Source organism: Dryobates pubescens, chromosome 14 (genome assembly GCF_014839835.1).
Source record: "Dryobates pubescens isolate bDryPub1 chromosome 14, bDryPub1.pri, whole genome shotgun sequence".
Taxonomy (NCBI): domain Eukaryota; kingdom Metazoa; phylum Chordata; class Aves; order Piciformes; family Picidae; genus Dryobates; species Dryobates pubescens.
In genome coordinates, this window is record NC_071625.1 from 26,557,697 (window position 1) to 26,574,061 (window position 16,365).

Sequence of the window (16,365 nt, forward strand, 5' to 3'; positions counted from 1 at the left end):
AAAGGAGGCTGGCTTGTGGCTGCCAGTGGCTGCAGTGTCATGGTTCAGACGGGAGATGAGAAAGAAGCAATGAGGGAACAGGACAGGTAAGGCAACACAATCTCATTACCGTGCTTTGTCCTTGGCTGTGAACCCTACTTTGGTGGCTGGGTGAAACCATTTGGGGAGCTGACACCAGTCTTACACTGGAGGATGCACCTCTGAAAAGCCAGTCAAAAAGGGATGGCTGAATCCTGCTTCTGCATGACCAGGACAAGGAAGATCTGTGCTGCCCCACTTTGAGGAGGCTTTCCTGACCACCCAGCCTGCTCTGTTTGTTTTGACAGTGCTGTCCAGCACTGCATTTTCCCAGACCCCAGCCTGGCACTGTGCTCCTTTTGGGCTGGTCTCCTCTTGGTAGCTGTGCACACTTTGAGAGAAGAATGGTCTGTGGTTCTTCATTCCTGTGCTTTCCTTTCCCCCTCGGATGGTGGCAAGGCCTGCCTCAGGGCTGCTCATTAGCTGGGCCCCAGCTCACGCTAAAGTGAGAACCTGCTTTTGACCATGTTCTCCTTTGTGAAAGAGCCCTGCGCTGTGCCAGGCTCTTGGGCACGGGGCCCTGGGAAGAGGAAGAGCCCTGGGCACAATCATTAGCATCCCATGAGTCTGCTCACACCTGCAACCACAGCACGTGAGAGCACCAAAGGGTTGGCAGGTTCATGAGAAGCCCCGAAGGTGGCTTGGTGGGAAGTGGTACCCAAAGGCTGCCAGGAAGACCCACAGCGTCTCTCTCTGGCCATCGTGTCCACGTCCCGCGTGGCGTCGACAGCGAGGAGGGAGCCAAGGGTCCCCCGAGCACCCGACGGCGGGACCGCCCCGCGGGGGCGGGCTGGGTGCCCCCACGGGGCGGTCCGCGGCGGGGCGGTACCCACGGGGCGGGGCGGGCTACTCCGGGCCGAGCCCGCCCGGGTGCAGTCCCCGCTCCGCGCCACGCCGCCGCGCAGTCCCCGCGCCGCTCCGTGGGCCGCCGGAGCCGCACGTCGGGCCGCCCTCCTCTCCCTCCTCACGGCCGCCTCTCGCTATGAATGCACGCCGGGCCCTGCTCTCCGCCGCCTTGCTTGCCAGCCTCCTCTGGGATTTACCTTGCTGCCTCCCGGCTTCCCTACCCGCCGCCTCCTCCAAGGGCGGACGGGGCCGCAGGCTGCCGCGGTCCCCACGGGAGAACCGCCCGCGGCAAGGGGGACACGCCGTGGGCCGGGCGCTCCCACGAGCGGAACCCCACGAGTACATGCTGTCTCTGTTCAGGACTTACTCTATCGCGGAGAAACTGGGCATCAACGCCAGCTTTTTTCAGTCGTCCAAATCCGCCAACACCATCACTAGCTTTGTAGACAGGGGACGAGGTAAGTTATACCCCACCCGCGCCCCTCACTGGCCTGCGGGTCGGCGGGCGCCCCTTCCAGCGGCTGCCGTTTCCCGGAGCCTGGCGCTGGGAGATGGGGACAGGCTGCGCCGGTCACCGGCGGTCTTTCAGTATTCGGTATTGCAGAAAAGTGGATCTCTAGGTAAATTGAGGATCGCGTTGTTTTATCCGAGAGCAAAGCGTCCCGCGGCGCTACGCCCGGACTGCGGCTGCCTGCGGGAAACACGCGTGTTCGCCCCCGAACCGTCATGGGGTGGTGGGAAACACGCCTCAGGAGCACTTTGGGTGTAAACGCAACCTTAAACCACAACAGAAAAAAAACCCACCCAAACGCAAACCTCTCTTTGGTTTGTTTCCCTCAGCCGGGGAAAGGATCGCCCTTATCGCGGCGGCTCCAAGGCAAATAGAAAGTTCATACTGACCGAAGGCAAACATTTGCTGCCTGCAGCTGCTCTCGGTGCGTGCTTTATCTGGGTTACCTGGAAGAGCACCAGCCCCGTTCGGAAGCGCCGTGGCTGGGAGGCGGCTCGAAGCCTAGGTGACTCCTGGCCCCGGGGCTCATCGGGGAGCGGCTGGGACCCGCCGTCTGTTTCGGGGACGCAACCCGAGTCCTTTAAGCCTAGTGCGTGCGGGGCTGGTCCTCACCCATCCCGGAGCGAGTCGGCAGCAGGAGCCGCTTCCCCGGGCACTCGGCTGCCCCGTGGTGGGAGTGAGGAGGAGGGAGAGGACGGGCGGGAACCGGGGTTCGGAGGCAACTGGATGGCAGGCCTTGCCCTCCTCTCCTCGGGCAGCACCGGTGCCGCGGGGCTCCCGGTACCTCTCCACGACCTGCAGTTCCGGCCGGGAGCCTGCATTGCTTTTCTCTCGTTTGTTCTATCGCTCGCAGCCGGGACAGCTTGTGGAGGTTTCTCGGAGACGCAGAGGAAAATTTCCGTTCCCTCAAAACACCCTTTTCGGTTTTATTTTTTATTACCCTGTTTTGTGAGTCATTAAGGACAGACTAATTAACAGGTTCTTAATGAAGGTTGTGCATTCTTTCCTCCTCTCCTCCCCATCCCTGTTTGAAGACCTTCCCCTCCGTCCGCGCCCCCCGGGGACCCTGCTCGTGTACCTGCCAGCGGTTGGCAGCAGCGTTCCGGGAGCTGGGGAAGCACTCCGGAACCCCCCCGCGTCTCAGCCGTTCGAGCGCTGGGAAAACCGCTCAGACTCACAGGAGCTTCTGCCTCCCCAAACCAAATCGAACCCAAATCAACCACCTCCGCCGCCTCCCCCTCGCCCCCCACGCCCCGAGTCGGCAGCCTCTCCTCCCCCGGGGAACCCATGGCTCAGCCCCTTTCCCTATCGTGACGACCCCCGTCTCAGGGGGTCCTCCCCCGCGGAAGGAGCTCGGCTCGGCGTGGCTCTTCCCCTCCCGCCCCGGTACCCGTCGCGCCCCTCTGGCCTCGGGAGGGTGGAAGCGCCTTCGGTGGGTGTACCCCCGGGCAAGAAGAACCCGGTCGTTTCCGAGGATAGAGGGGACGGAGGGTTTTACTTTCCGCCTTCCCTTTAAGGGGGCTTTTTTCCTTCGTCGCTGTTAAAAGCGGGGGGGGCGGGAGGGGAAGAGGGGGAAGAGGACTCGCTTTCTAGAAACACGGTTTCGAAAGTTCAGTCTTCAGAAACGAGCTGGCCGCTTCCCCCGCCGGAGAGGAAACGGGGTGCGAATTGTGAAAGCCGCGGGGAAATAAAGCCGCGCTCAAGATCATCTTATTCTTGATAACCAGAAGAAAGACAGTTAATTCAACAAATTTAGCTCATCTCGCTGCATGGGAGATTCTCCTCCGGGGGAAGTGATTTGCTAACAGAAGTCCTGGTTTGATTAAGGACAAGCATCACTTTTCCCCATTGATTTTGATTTGATGTGTCACAGGCTGTGACCTTCTGCTGGACCTTCTGAGGGTTGCTTAGCATCAAGCCACTGATTGGAGTATTTCAACTCAGTGATCTAATTGAGTGTTCATGTCATAACATATCAAATATTGTCTAGTCTCCCATAATGAAGCTGACCAGCCAATGGCACATCACCAAAAAACTTCAAGAGAGCTTCCGTTCCTCTGAAGTGGTAGCTATTTTACTGCCCACCTCCCCGTGGGCTCCTAGCCCAGTTAATTGGCGAGCTGGAGTTGTGCTGATGATGAACAGTATTTGCTCAGGGAAAGCGGGGAAGGGGAGGGTGGTGGGGAGTTTCTGTCAACTCATTTGCAGACAATATAGCCGCCCAAAATTGACCCAATTAGAAGGGCTGCTCTTTACCTAAGCGACATCTCCGGGGAAGACAACGGTGGCCGCCCCTCCTGCCCACACGGCATCCTTCATCGGCGTATTTCGAGGAGACAGCTGCCCAGGGAGGAGCACGAAGCAGCTTTTACTCCTGCCAAGAACTACCCTTCCTGCACGGCAAGGGCTGCTGTCCTGCGTGTCCGTGAAAGCGCCTCGCAGGAAAGGTAGCTCTGCTGCCAGCTCATGGCCGCAGCAGCCCCTGGCCGCCCTCCGCAGCCCCGCAGCCCGCCCGCTCCGCCACCCTCCGCAGCTGACTGGGGCAGAGCGCTTCGGCGCGATCACCACCAACCTCTTCGCCTCTTGTTTCTTTCCTTTCCTCTTGAAGCTAATAAGATCTTTTTCAGGCTAGCTCGAAGCTACAGTACTGCATTACATGTATATACATATTTTTATTCTCCCCCCCGCCCCTCCCGCCCCCCATCAGTAGAAAAAAGGAGCGCAGAAAGGAGGAAAAGGTTTGCGATTTCCCCTTCTCCACCCCCTCCCGCCCCCCACTCTCTCCCCCCTGTTACGGTCGCAAGATCAGACAGGACTTAGCTGAATGTAGGAAAATTACTGTTGGCACATGAAGTAACTCATTAAAACGCAGATGGTGCTCTCGCTGGCCTCAGGACCCCCAGCATTGGAGCTCCACAGTAAGGCAGGACAATTAGGAGCTGCAAGGACTCCACCAGGCAGGGGGAGGGAAAAAAAAAAACAAGAAAAAGAAAAAAAAAAACAAGAGAGAGGGAGAGGGAGCGGGAGGGAGCTATAAACAAGGAAACCCAAACTAGCAAGAAACGTGGCATGGCTCGGAACAAACTGAAAATAAATAAATATATATATATAGCTGGGGTGCGAGGGAGCTCGATTTTTAAAGGATTCTGCCGTGGGAAGGGAATGCTACAGGGACATGCTGCTGTGGCCTCGCTTCGCCTTTCCCTTCTGTATCCACAGGGCTGCCGGCAGCCGCCGTGCCGTGGCCGGGCTCTCGCTTACGGAATGCTGAGCTACGAGCCTAAGGGATGGGGAAACCGAAATGAGTCGAGACCGTCTCCTTTTCCCCTCCCCGTTTCCTTTGTGCAGTTTCGTGTTCCACTTGAGAGGCAGCGGATTCGGATGGGCAGGGGTCCCACCGTGGTTATTTTGCTCTTTGCCATAAGGGTCGTGAGAGGGTGAGGAGCAGGGGCAGGACTAAAGGAGGATCCCGTGCGCAGAAACTGGAAATGGCCTGGCTGTGCATGTGGCAGAAGAAAAGAGCGTAAATCCCACTTGAAGTTCATCTAGCGCAACATGTTTATGCAAAACAGCGGGTTTCTGGGTGGACCGAAAGCTGCGATATAGTGTAATCCGTGCAGCGCCTTTGCCCAGGCAGTGTTGTCGTTGGCAGAGGGAAAATTAAATATAAGCAGGGAAGTATTTTAATGGGCAAGGAGGGAATTCACAACTGTTAATTATTTGGTGACCTTGTATTCGATTTGTTTGAGCCCCTTATAAAAGCACTAATGCAGACCAGACGGCCGGAGTGCGGCAGCGAGCAGCCGCTCCTCATCCCTGCCGTGCGCCCGGGGAAGGAACGGAGCGGCACGGCCCGGCACGGCCCGGCACGGCGGAGGGGCCTCCGCGCCCGCGGAACCGACTGTACGGGGGGCGGCGGCGGCGGCCGGGGAGCAAGCTCTGCCTCCGTTCTGCCCGTGCCTGCGGGACATGCAGGGGTTTGTTGTTCCCCCCCAACCCCGCGCTGTGGGGGCTGCGGGAGGGAGCGGAGAGGGGCTGGGGCGCGGGCGGAGCGAGCAGCGGTGCGTCCCCTCAGGGCCCGCGGCCGCGTGTTTCTCACCGCTGAAAAACGGGGGAGGGGATTCTTACTTATTTAGTTTTGTTTTCTTCAGCGAAGGCGCGGGGGTCTGCGCAGAGGGAGGGTGGTCGGAGAGAGCGGCCCCGCGGCTGCTCGGCGGGGCGGTGCGCGTCCGCGGATCCCCTCAGCTAATGGGAAGGAGCAGTTAAAGCCTAATAAGCCATTCTGGTGGCTCGTTTCGGACCCGATCCTGAATATTTATTTTCAGTTTTTAAATCCAGAAGCCCCCTCGTGGGCCTCGCTAAGCGGCCGCGGTTAATTCTTATTTTTATTTGTTGGTTTTGGGGGGGTGGGGAGGGGTGAGGAGGAAGTGGGAAGGGTGGGTTTGAGGACCGTAGGACGGAGCGTTGAGTCCGGGAGCTGTTCAATTCCTGCCTCTCGCAGGGCGATACCATGCCACAGCCTAGGCTGGCCCCAACCCGAGGGTCGAGAGGGCCGCGGAGAAACAACTCAGTGCAGCCCGGGACTAGCCCGGCGGTGGTCACGGCAGCGGAGTGTTTCGCCATCCTCCTCTTCCTCCTCGCTTCGTAGTCTTGCAGAAGAAAAGCAGCTGATGGGAGAAATGCTACTTTCTCTGCGAGTTCGGGGTAGGCTGGAACTGAGGCTGGGAGTCCTGCTGTGCCTGGTCTGGTTTACGAGCGAAAGGGGACATTACAGTCCTTGCTAGTTGTAGCCAGATCTGTATGTTGCGTTGCCATATCCCGACGCTCCCACACGTACCGCTCAGAAATATCCTTCAAAGCGTCCCCTCGCTCCGTGTTTTAGTTCCGAGCGCTGGGGATATTAATTCCCATTTTCTCAAAAAGAGTAATTTTGGAAGAACAGCTTTCTCCTCGACCTAAGTATTTCGGGTAGCGAAACTGCCGCAAACGGGGAAAGGGAAGGGGAACTGGATAATGGCTGTTACAGCAGGTAGAAACCACCCCCACCTCCGAAAGCCCCTCTCCGCCTCGGCGCATCTCCTGCGGCAGTGCTGACGGATGAGGGGCCCGGAGCCCCGCGGGATGTCCCGCGGGTGTGGCGGTGGTCCCGAGGGCCGAGCGGCGCTCGTGGGAACCTGAGAGGCAGCGGCAGAAGGCGGCAAGCGGCCGGCGTCAGCGGCGAGCTGGGGAACGGGGTGAGGGCAGGCAGCCTTCCCGCAGCAGTTACGGCAAGGTAGTGATCAAAGGTCTATCGCAGCCAGGTGAATTCTTGCTCCGGGGGTTATGGGTGGGAAGGAAACAACTAACAAAACCCCCAAACCAACCAACAACCGAAAAGCAACCCCGAAACAGTCCTCTATAATCTCGCTAGGGTTCTGGCTGGATTGAGAATTCGTCGGAGGAAGGTGTGGTCTTTCCCGGTTTCTGGACAGTGAAGTTAACGAAACATTTAAAACTCATCAGCTGGTGTAATAAAAAACCACGGCGAGGCAGGCGCTGGGAAACGCGGGATTGAAACCCGGAGAAATGCCACACATGGAGTCAGCTCCTTGTTTCCACAGCTCGGGTTATGCTCCGAAAAAAAAAAAAATACCTGTCAGCCTTGCGACTCTGCAGACAACCTGTGGGCAGCCCCTCGCGATTGGGGGGGGGGGGGTTGTATGTTTTAATTTCCAGATTATTGCTGAGCGAGCGCCTGCAAAGGGTCTTTAAACTGCAAATGTGCTTTTGGTTTGCGAGTTTAAATACGGCTTGAAAGAGAATTCGGGAATGGGAAATTTTTTCTTGAATGTGGTTTGGGTATAATTTGCAGTGATGTAAAGTTAAGATCTGAGCCCTGATGAATTGGCCGGGAGCCCAGTACCTGATCTGCCATGAAAAGGGAAACTCTGTGTAGCCTTCGTTAACCCCCGGCTCGCCTCAGAGGCACCCCAGGCTGCCGGGCGAGAAAGCGAACCCGGGAGGCGAGAGAGGGGAGGGAGTTAAAGGAAGTGTCCCAACCTAGCTACTCATTTAACCTCGAAGGTGATAAAGCCTCCGCCACCTCAAAGCGGAGAAAAGCCGGGAGGCGGAGGCCGGGGGCCCGGCCCAACTTAGCCTGTCACGCAGGAGCACCGGGCACGGCGGCTGTGCCGGCGCTTTGGGAAGAGCACACCTCTCGCCCCCTTACCGCTGACACAGGCTTAAATTAAGATAGATCTACCGTTTTTTTCCCCCCCTCATCCTCGTTCCCGCTCCCAGTATTTTAGCTTCACCCGAGAGAAAAAAAAACCCAAACGAAAAAAAAACGGGAAGTCGAAATAAAACTAATACTCACTGCGTAACTAACATTCACCTAAGTTCAAGTTACAAATGCAGACACACCTCTCTGGTGCATTTCCTGCAGCGTGGATTTTCCCATCCACATCCATTGTGGATGTGGGATGACTTTGCTTCTCTCTCCAACTATTTCGGTACCGGGGATAAGGGGAATGACAGCCTCAGCTGGCCTGACAAAAAGGCAAATCTAAAGCTGGCCGTTAGAATCCCCCGCAGCTGACCCCAGCCTCTCTTCGCTTTTAAAGGAAAACTGAAAAGGACAAGACTCAGCCCCCGTGTGCTCCTCACACGGAGGCAGAGGGGCAGCCAGGGTGTCCCCACGCCTTCGCTTCTGCCGCTCTTTGTGTGCTGGGAAGGCAGCAGCTTTGCTGGAACAAAAGGTCCCCAAACCAGACCCCTCTCTCCCCGGTTTGTGGCGGTTCCGGAGGTACCGTTTAACCTCCCCGCCCTCCGCTGCTTTTCCCACCCTCTGGACTGCGCTGGGAGCGAGCCAGTACTGGTTTAGGATTATGTATTCATCTGGAATTATTAGGTTACAAGCGTGAATAAAAAGCGTTTATCTGATCGGATTCAGAGCTGCTTATTCGAAACAACCAGCAGCCCTGCCCCTTTCGGGGAGAGGAGCAGGAGCCGGCAGCTGCGTGAAGCAGCGGGAGTTCTCCAGCGCAGTCGGTGCTGCTTAAACCCGGCTCGCAGCCCCCTTTGCCCGGAAGCACGTTTCTCTGCCATTCGTCCGTGTCTCCAGCCTGCCATGCCACCGAGCCAGCCGGAGCCGCCGTGCAAGGCGTTCAACCTCCGTCAAGCTGAAGCTTCAAAGCGTGCTGCTGCGTGCGCCTAAAGCGCGCTCCCTGAGCAAGCCTCTGACACCCGCAGGACCGGCGCTGGCTCCCCCCCTGCATGGCAGGGGGTCTGCTTTCAGCAGCGAGGACCCGCGGGAAATTCAGCCGCTCCCGTCTAACACACCCGTGAATGTCACCCTGAAGGGACAGATTCCCCGCGCCGCAGCCGCCTGCTCGTCACCTCTGTGTCTCCTCATCCCTCAGGAAAGGGCTGTCCTCTTTTTCCCCGAAAACGGGGCAGTGCTACCTTTCTCTTGCAGCCCGGCAGGGATGCGAGGGTCCCCTAAACGAAGACACTGTCCCGGAGTAGGACGGGGAGGAGGAGAGGTGGTGTCTGCTCCGAAGAGACAGCGGGGCTGGAGGGAGCGCTCTCCTCACCTCCGCCCCGTTGCGCCAGGGAGTACCAAACAGGCCCAGCATCTGCCCTTGAAACCAAGCAACACAGCCCCACCCCCACTTTACCAGGCAGAGAGCGGAGCTGTGTCCAGGCCTGGCTCTGCCCACACACTAAAACCGAGGGCAGGGGCAGGCGCTGATCTGGATCTGGTTTCCGCAACAGTCGCTGGAGCCGTTGAAGTAAGGTGGGAGGCAGCTCGGCGGGGCCAGGAGAGCCGTCCGTGACCTGCCGGACTCAAGGGCACCTGACGGCTGCTGGGCGCTTGGAAAGCCAAAGACGAGCAAGGGGACCCGCGCGTTCTTGTCCGAGGGATGCACAACCCCTTCTGTCTGAAGGTCCAAGTCTCATCCGGGCCCCCCTTGGATGTCCCCGGAGCTCTCCCCTAGCTGCCAGACCCTCCACCGGCCAACCAGGCACACCTCAGCCCCCAGCCACAAGGAAAAACACCCCAAACCCACCAGCCAAATCCTGCCCCGTCCTTGCAGCGCTGTCGAGACTGCCCAGTGCCTGCAGGCAACTCCCTCTGGATTTCAATATTATTTTTTTCAGCCGACCGATGTTGTCGTCACCTGAGACTGTGACAACGTTTTTCACTCTGTGATTTTCTGACGACTCTCCCTGGGCGCTCCCGAGCGGGATGCGCAGCCCCCTGCCCGGGAGCGGGGCAGGTGTCCCCAGCGGGCACCCAGTTGCACGGCTCCCCGCGGAGCAGGAGGGATGCGCTCGGCTGTCCGCCAGCTCCACCGAGGGCTCCCCTGTCCCAGAGCGGACTTCTGTGCCCCAGGGTGGACTACTTTGTCCACTCTTCATGTCCCTCCTCGCATCTGGGGGAACACGCCACAGCACTGGGCGACTTTTGGGTACGCTTATCGGCGCTTCTTAATTGCGTGTCAGCCTGCACTGATTTCTGTATTACCGTGGAGGCATCTGAAGGTTTTGGGTTGCATAAATCATCCCGTTGTCCTTCCTGCCCCTCAGAAGGTTCCCCCTCAGGTAGAGCCGAAGTGGTGAAACATGCCGATGACCTTTGTTATCAATAAATAACAGGGGATGTATATTCCCTTAGACTTCCATCCCTGGAGCGGGCAAGGGAAAAGCGGCGAGGGGCTGCTGAACAGAGGCTCCAGTGACATTTTTACTGCTCAAATCCGCACAAGCTTTACTAGCTTCTGGGGAAACCCTGGGGCTTTGGGAATTTTTATATTTGCTGGGTTGTAAACATTTTATTGGAAAGCAGCTCAGGGGAATCTGGTTTGCTTTCTGTGCTGCACTTCGTACACCGATGTGTCAAAAAAGAAGTCCAGGTTTTTCTCCTGGAGGAGAACATGTACGTGTAGATGTCCGTATGTGTGCATAATGCACATGAACGCTGCCAGTCCCACACTGAAGGCAGTGTTCATGGGCAGAAGAGAGTGCCGTGGGGCTTGCCCCTGGTGCGGAAGAGAAGTCTCCTGTGCGTTCTTCGGTACATTTTCCTTCTTTCTTCCTCCATTTCCCTTTCCTTTTCCCTTTCCCTTTCCCTTTCCCTTTCCCTTTCCCTTTCCCTTTCCCTTTCCCTTTCCCTTTCCCTTTCCCTTTCCCTTTCCCTTTTCCCTTTCTCTCCTTTCCCCCTTTCCCTTTCCTCTTCCCAGTGGTAGTTTTGGGCTATGCCTTCTCCCCGCCCTCTCTCGGTCCCAGCTCAGTACCGGCTCCCGATGGAGCCCCCTAGTCCCAGCCCGGGGACGGCCCCAGCTGGGGGCGGGGGTGAGGCGGGGGCAGGAGCGGCCCTGCCCGCCCTTCCCCTCCCCGGGGGCCTCTCGGCAGATCCCCTTGTGCGAGACTGACCGTGATTATTTTTTTTATCTGGCAGACGATCTCCCGCCCGCTCCCCTGAGGCGGCAGCAGTACGTGTTCGATGTCTCGACCCTCTCGGAGACGGAGGAGCTGGTGGGGGCCGAGCTGCGGCTGTTCCGCCGGGCCCCCCGCGGCCACCCGCCGCCTGTCGTCCCGCTGCACATGCAACTCTTCTCCTGCCTCTCGCAGCGTCCGCTGGACTCCCGCGCCCTGGACCCGCGGGCGGCCCCGACCGCCGGCTGGGAGGTCTTCGACGTGCGGCAGAGCCTGCGGGAGCCACGGCCCTGGAAGCGCCTGTGCCTGGAGCTGCGCGCCTCGGCGGGCCGCGGGCCGCCGCGCTGGCTGGACCTGCGGGGCCTGGGCTTCGGGCGCCGGGCGAGGCCGCCGCAGGAGCGGGCGCTGCTGGTGGTCTTCACCCGCGCCCGGCGGCGGAGCCTGCTCGGGGAGCTGCGCGCAGAGCTCGGCGCGCCGCCGCCGCCCGCTGCCCGCCACCCGCCGGCCCGGCGCCAGCGGCGCACCGCCTTCGCCAGCCGGCACGGCAAGCGGCACGGCAAGAAGTCCCGCCTGCGCTGCAGCAAGAAGCCGCTGCACGTCAACTTCAAGGAGCTGGGCTGGGACGACTGGATTATCGCTCCGCTAGAGTACGAGGCCCACCACTGCGAAGGGGTCTGCGACTTTCCGCTGCGCTCCCACCTGGAGCCCACGAACCACGCCATCATCCAGACCCTCATGAACTCCATGGACCCCGGCTCCACGCCGCCCAGCTGCTGCGTCCCCACCAAATTGACTCCAATCAGCATCCTCTACATCGACGCGGGCAACAACGTGGTGTACAAGCAGTACGAGGACATGGTGGTGGAGTCCTGCGGCTGCAGGTAGCGGACGGAACGCCCCTCGGCGGCAGCCGGGGCTGCGTCTGGCGGAGATGCCGGCGGCGAGCGGGGCGTCCCGCGCCCGCCCGGCGCTTGTCTGGGGGGCGGCGGGCGGCGTGTGGCGGCGGCCTTGGCGCCTCCGCTCCGTGACGCTCCGTGGCGGGGAAGGGCGAGCAGGCAGGCGGCCCGCCGGGTCCCTTCCCGTCTTCCCTGCCAGCTCCGGGGTTTACCTGGCGATCTGTCCTCCGCCCTCCGAAGGTGAGGGCAATTTACCGAGTACAAAAGGGGCCGTCCGGTGCGGGGTGGGGGGAGAGGGAGCAAACGGATCCCTCTACGGAATTTGCTCTAAAGAGGGCTGTTGCATTTCTGCCCTCTTTCACATTCCTGCGAGATTACCAGCCCGAAATAGTTCACGGCGCACCCCACCTTCCCAAAGGAAAAAAAAAAAAAAAAGAAAGAAAGAAAGAAAAAGAAGGAATAAAATAGAAGGAAAAAATAGAAGGGGAAAAAAAAAAAGGAGAAAAAAATAATGAAAGATAAAAGGAAAAGAAAAAAAGGAGAATTGCTCAAGATTGTAATTATCAGCTAGGTTTTATTTTAAGATAGCAATGGAAAACTGTGAAGAGCGAAGTGTTGCAGAAAGCACAGCCTGGGTAGATTGGAAAGGAAACTCCTCGGGATTTCAGGAAGAGTGCAAGGATGCCATGGCGAGGTCTCTAGGTAGCTCTAGCTCGGCAGCCCTCGCAACCTGCAGCAGTATTATACGCGAACGTTGTGCTGGCCAAGGCGTTGCATGCGAGATGCCTGTTTCTTTCCCACCTTCGGTCTCAGCTGTGGCTTCACCTGAGGAAAGTGCACTTCGAAGCATGCCTTGCCCTTGTTTTTGTTTTGTTTTTTTCAGTGTAACGATTATGTTCATAGTCCCAAGACTCCCCCCCCCGCTTCCCTCCCCCGCCCCGGATTTCTAGAATCGTTGGCTTATGTGGCTGTGCAGAGCTACAAACTGATGGGAGAAAAAGGAAAAAAAAAAAAAAAAAGGAGGAAAAAAGGAGGAAAAAAAAAAGAGGGAAAAAAAGGGAGGAAAAATAAGAAAAAAAAGGAGGAAAAAAAAAGGATAAAAAAAAAGGAGAAAAAAGAATAAAGGAGAAAAAAAGAAAAAAGGAGAAAAAAAAAAGGAGAAAAAAAGAAAAAAGGAGGAAAAAAGAAAAAAAGGAGAAAAAGAAAAAAAGGAGAAAAAGAAAAAAGGAGGAAAAAGAAAAAAAGGAAAAAAGGAGGAAAAAAGAAAAAAGGAGAGAAAAAAGGAAATAAAAGGAGGGAAAAAAAAGGAGGAACAAAAAAGAAAAAAGGAGGGAAAAAAGAAAAAAATGGAGGGGGAAAAAAGGATGAAAAAAGCAGAAAAAAAATAAGAAAAAAGGAGGGAAAAAAAGAGGGAAAAAAGAAAAAATGAGGGAAAAAAAGAGGGGGAAAAAAGGAGGAAAAAAAGGAGGGAAAAAAAATAAAGAAAAAAAAGGAGGGGAAAAAAGAGAGGGAGAGAAGAGAATAATAATATAAAATGCTAATAAAAAGACTTGCCCAGGAGCAATAATTTAAAATGCACATTTTGCTTGGGATGCACTGTTGTTCAGATCAAAGCTGTAAATATTTGTTTATTTAAACAGACTGAAAAGTGCAAAAACGGAGATGAACAACCTGCATTTCTTGGAATTGATTTTGTTGTTTTGGTTATTTTTTTTTAATGTACAAAAATAACATTATATGCACTCGAAATGTTATAAGTTCTAATATTTGTCAGAAGTTTCTATTGGAGTTGTACAGCCCTAAGCATTGCTCAGACCTTGTCCTCTTTCACTTCGACGCTGTCGTGGCCTTCGGAGCTTAACGCCAAGGTTTAAGTTCTGTGCTAGTAATGGAGAAAAGAAGGTTTGGGGTGGGGTTGGGGTTGGTTTTGGTTGGTTTTAGTTTGTTTTGTTGATTTTTTTTTTTTTTTGGGGGGGGGGGAGTGGGGGTTTTTTTGGTTGATTTTTTGGGGGTGGGGTGTGGGGTTGTTTGTTGTTTCGGTTTTGTTTGGTTGGGTTTTGGTTGGTTGGTTTTTGTTTGGTTGGGGTTTTTTGGTTGGTTGGTTTTTTTTTGTGTCTTCACTGTCTACCTCACTATAATGCAAGTATTTACAACTCTAAAGTTAATCTGAGGTAAATTAATATCCAGACCGTTCATTTTTTTTTACCCTCCACCTTTACTGGACGATAACCTACGGCTGTTACTGTATCATTAAACGTGCTTTTTCTGTTTCCAACCACGACGCTGAAAATCCACCCTTGCTTTTTCTATGCTCTGTTAGTCGGTTGAGTAATCCTCGAGTCCTCAAGTAAACACTGGCTCCAGCTCTTAAAAAATGCTGCAGAGTCGCTGAGGTTGAGGCAAGTGCCACTTTTGAGACGTACCTAAAGCCATTCCTCCTCGCTGGAGACCTTTTTGTACCCCCTTCGCGGGATCTTTAGTTTGGTCTTGGGTCTGTGCTGGTGGCAAAGCGCTGCGGGATGTTGTTCTGCCTTTTATGCAATGATTACTGTAAGTGGGAGAATGCATTAAGGGGGAAAGATTCAGGCAACCCTTTGTAAAAAAATCTCATCTGTACTGGGCACATTTATATACACTGTATGATGATGATGATGATGATGATGATGACGAGCAAAAGACAATGAATGTTTTATAAATGATATTTATTTTGATGCAACGGGTAATATATTTATTAAATACTTCCTGGCTGTCTCTTAGATAATGAAGAACTATTCACTGAGTAGCTGGTTCAGTGAGAGAAGGGTTCTCCCCTCTCAACAGCGATGGGTTGGAGGTGGTGCTGCAGGCAGTGCGGGGGCTGTGAGCTTTACTCTGGGTGGGGGAGGCGGTGTAAAAGTAGTGCCTGGTCTTCGACGCAGAAGGGCTGAGAGAGCTGCTCACCTTGTGGAATGTGTTTGAAAACAAGGTTCTTTTCAGGGAAAGTGGAATTTTTCAACCATATCACAAGATCTGATCGCACACGGGGTTGGTTTTTTTTTTCTGGCCAACTTTCACACCCTTGGAACAAAGGATTGCAGAATTGGACCCAAGTGTTTGAATAGCAGCAGCTAAGAGACCTGTAGAAGGGCCCAGCCTGAGAGCTGGTGCAGCTGCCAGAGGAATACTTCTTTTTAGTGCTTAATAGTGCTTCATGGTCATAGAATCATAGTAGTGTTAGGGTTGGAAGGGACCTCAGGGATCAGCCAGTTCCAACCCCCCTGCCATGGCCAGGGACACCTCACACTACAGCAGGTTGCTCACAGCCACATCCAGCCTGGCTGCAAACACCTCCAGGCAGGAGGCTTCCACCACCTCCCTGGGCAACCTGTGCCAGTCTTTCACCACCCTCATGGGGACCAACTTCTTCCTAACATCCAAGCTGAATCTCCCCATTTCTAGTTTTGTTCCATTCCCCCCAGTCCTATCACTCCCTGACACCCTCAAAAGTCCCTCCCTAGCTTTCTGGGAGCCCCCTTCAGATACTGGAAGGCCACAATTAGGTCTCCTGGGAGTCTTCTCTTCTCCAGACTGAACAACCCCAACTCTCTCAGTCTGTCTTCACAGCAGAACACTTCCAGCCCTCTGCTCATCCTCGTGGCCCTTCTCTGGACACCTTCCAGCACCTCCAGATCCTTCTTGTAATAGAGGCTCCAGAACTAGACACAGTGCTCCAGGAGTAGAGTGGAGTAGACTAATAGTCGATTCAGAAATGGCAGCTTTGAAAAGTGCTTCAGTTTGAAAGCTGGGCATCAGTGGTGGTGCCCTATGACAGCACAAGGGGCAATGGTGGAAGTTGAGGCATAGGGAGTTCCATGGAAACAGGAGGAAATTTTTTTTCACTGGAGCAGGCTGCCCAGGGGTTTTGTGGAGTTTCCCTTTCTGGAGGTATTCAAAACCCAGCTGGATGTGTTCCTGTGTGATCTGCTCCGGGTGATCCTGCTCTGGCAGGGGGATTGACCTGGATGAGCTTTTGAGGTCCCTTCCAGCCCCTGACATTGTGTGATTCTAGTTTCTGTTTGCAGTTCTGACCAGTGTGAACTTCAGTTGCTACTCCCAACACCACCAATTGCAGTCTTCTGCTCTGGATCAAGCTCTATGTCTCTCTGTGAAGGAGATCAATGTGCAAAAGATGCCCAACAGGCTGCAGTGTCCTCTCTGAGGAAAGGTCATCAAGATCCTTAAGACACCAGCCACTGGAAATCAAAAACTATGTAAAAACCTGAAGTTTTACCAGGGCTGAATGCATCATCTGTTAATGTGGCTGTCTAGTGAGCAAGTATGAATTGTCACAGGCACAGATAGACCTTTGGCTAAAAACATTCACAGAGGTTTGCAATGCTCGTGCAAACCCCAGGATGGCTTCTGTTGCAAGCTTGTACATTGTAGGCTTGGTGACCATCTGTACTGTCACTGAGCTGTCCTTTCCAACTCACATGTGGCTTTGGGGAGCTCAACTGTGGGAGGTCAGAAATGTACCTCCTTAAAGGAGGTCCTCAAAGAGCTAACAGGGAACACTTTACTGCTTTGGATGTACAGAGTGGAGCGGTTTATACTTTCTCCTGCATTAGCTGAATT

General features: G+C 55.2%; 1 protein-coding gene across 1 annotated transcript; it reads left to right on the forward strand.

Moving 5' to 3' along the window:
- Positions 1-995: 995 nt before the first annotated feature.
- On the forward strand, positions 996-11,879 carry GDF6 (growth differentiation factor 6). Its single transcript, XM_054167246.1, has 2 exons — positions 996-1,382; positions 10,878-11,879. Exons 1-2 carry the CDS (start codon positions 1,061-1,063, stop codon positions 11,738-11,740), a joined length of 1,185 nt encoding a protein of 394 aa, XP_054023221.1. The 5' UTR covers positions 996-1,060; the 3' UTR covers positions 11,741-11,879.
- The last annotated feature ends 4,486 nt before the right edge of the window (positions 11,880-16,365 follow it).

Bases quoted from the DNA above. Each gene is read 5' to 3' on its own strand.
- GDF6 (XM_054167246.1), top strand. From the start codon at position 1,061: ATGAATGCACGCCGGGCCCTGCTCTCCGCCGCCTTGCTTGCCAGCCTC. The intron at 1,383-10,877 runs GTAAGTTATACC...TTTATCTGGCAG, and splicing joins CTTTGTAGACAGGGGACGAG to ACGATCTCCCGCCCGCTCCC.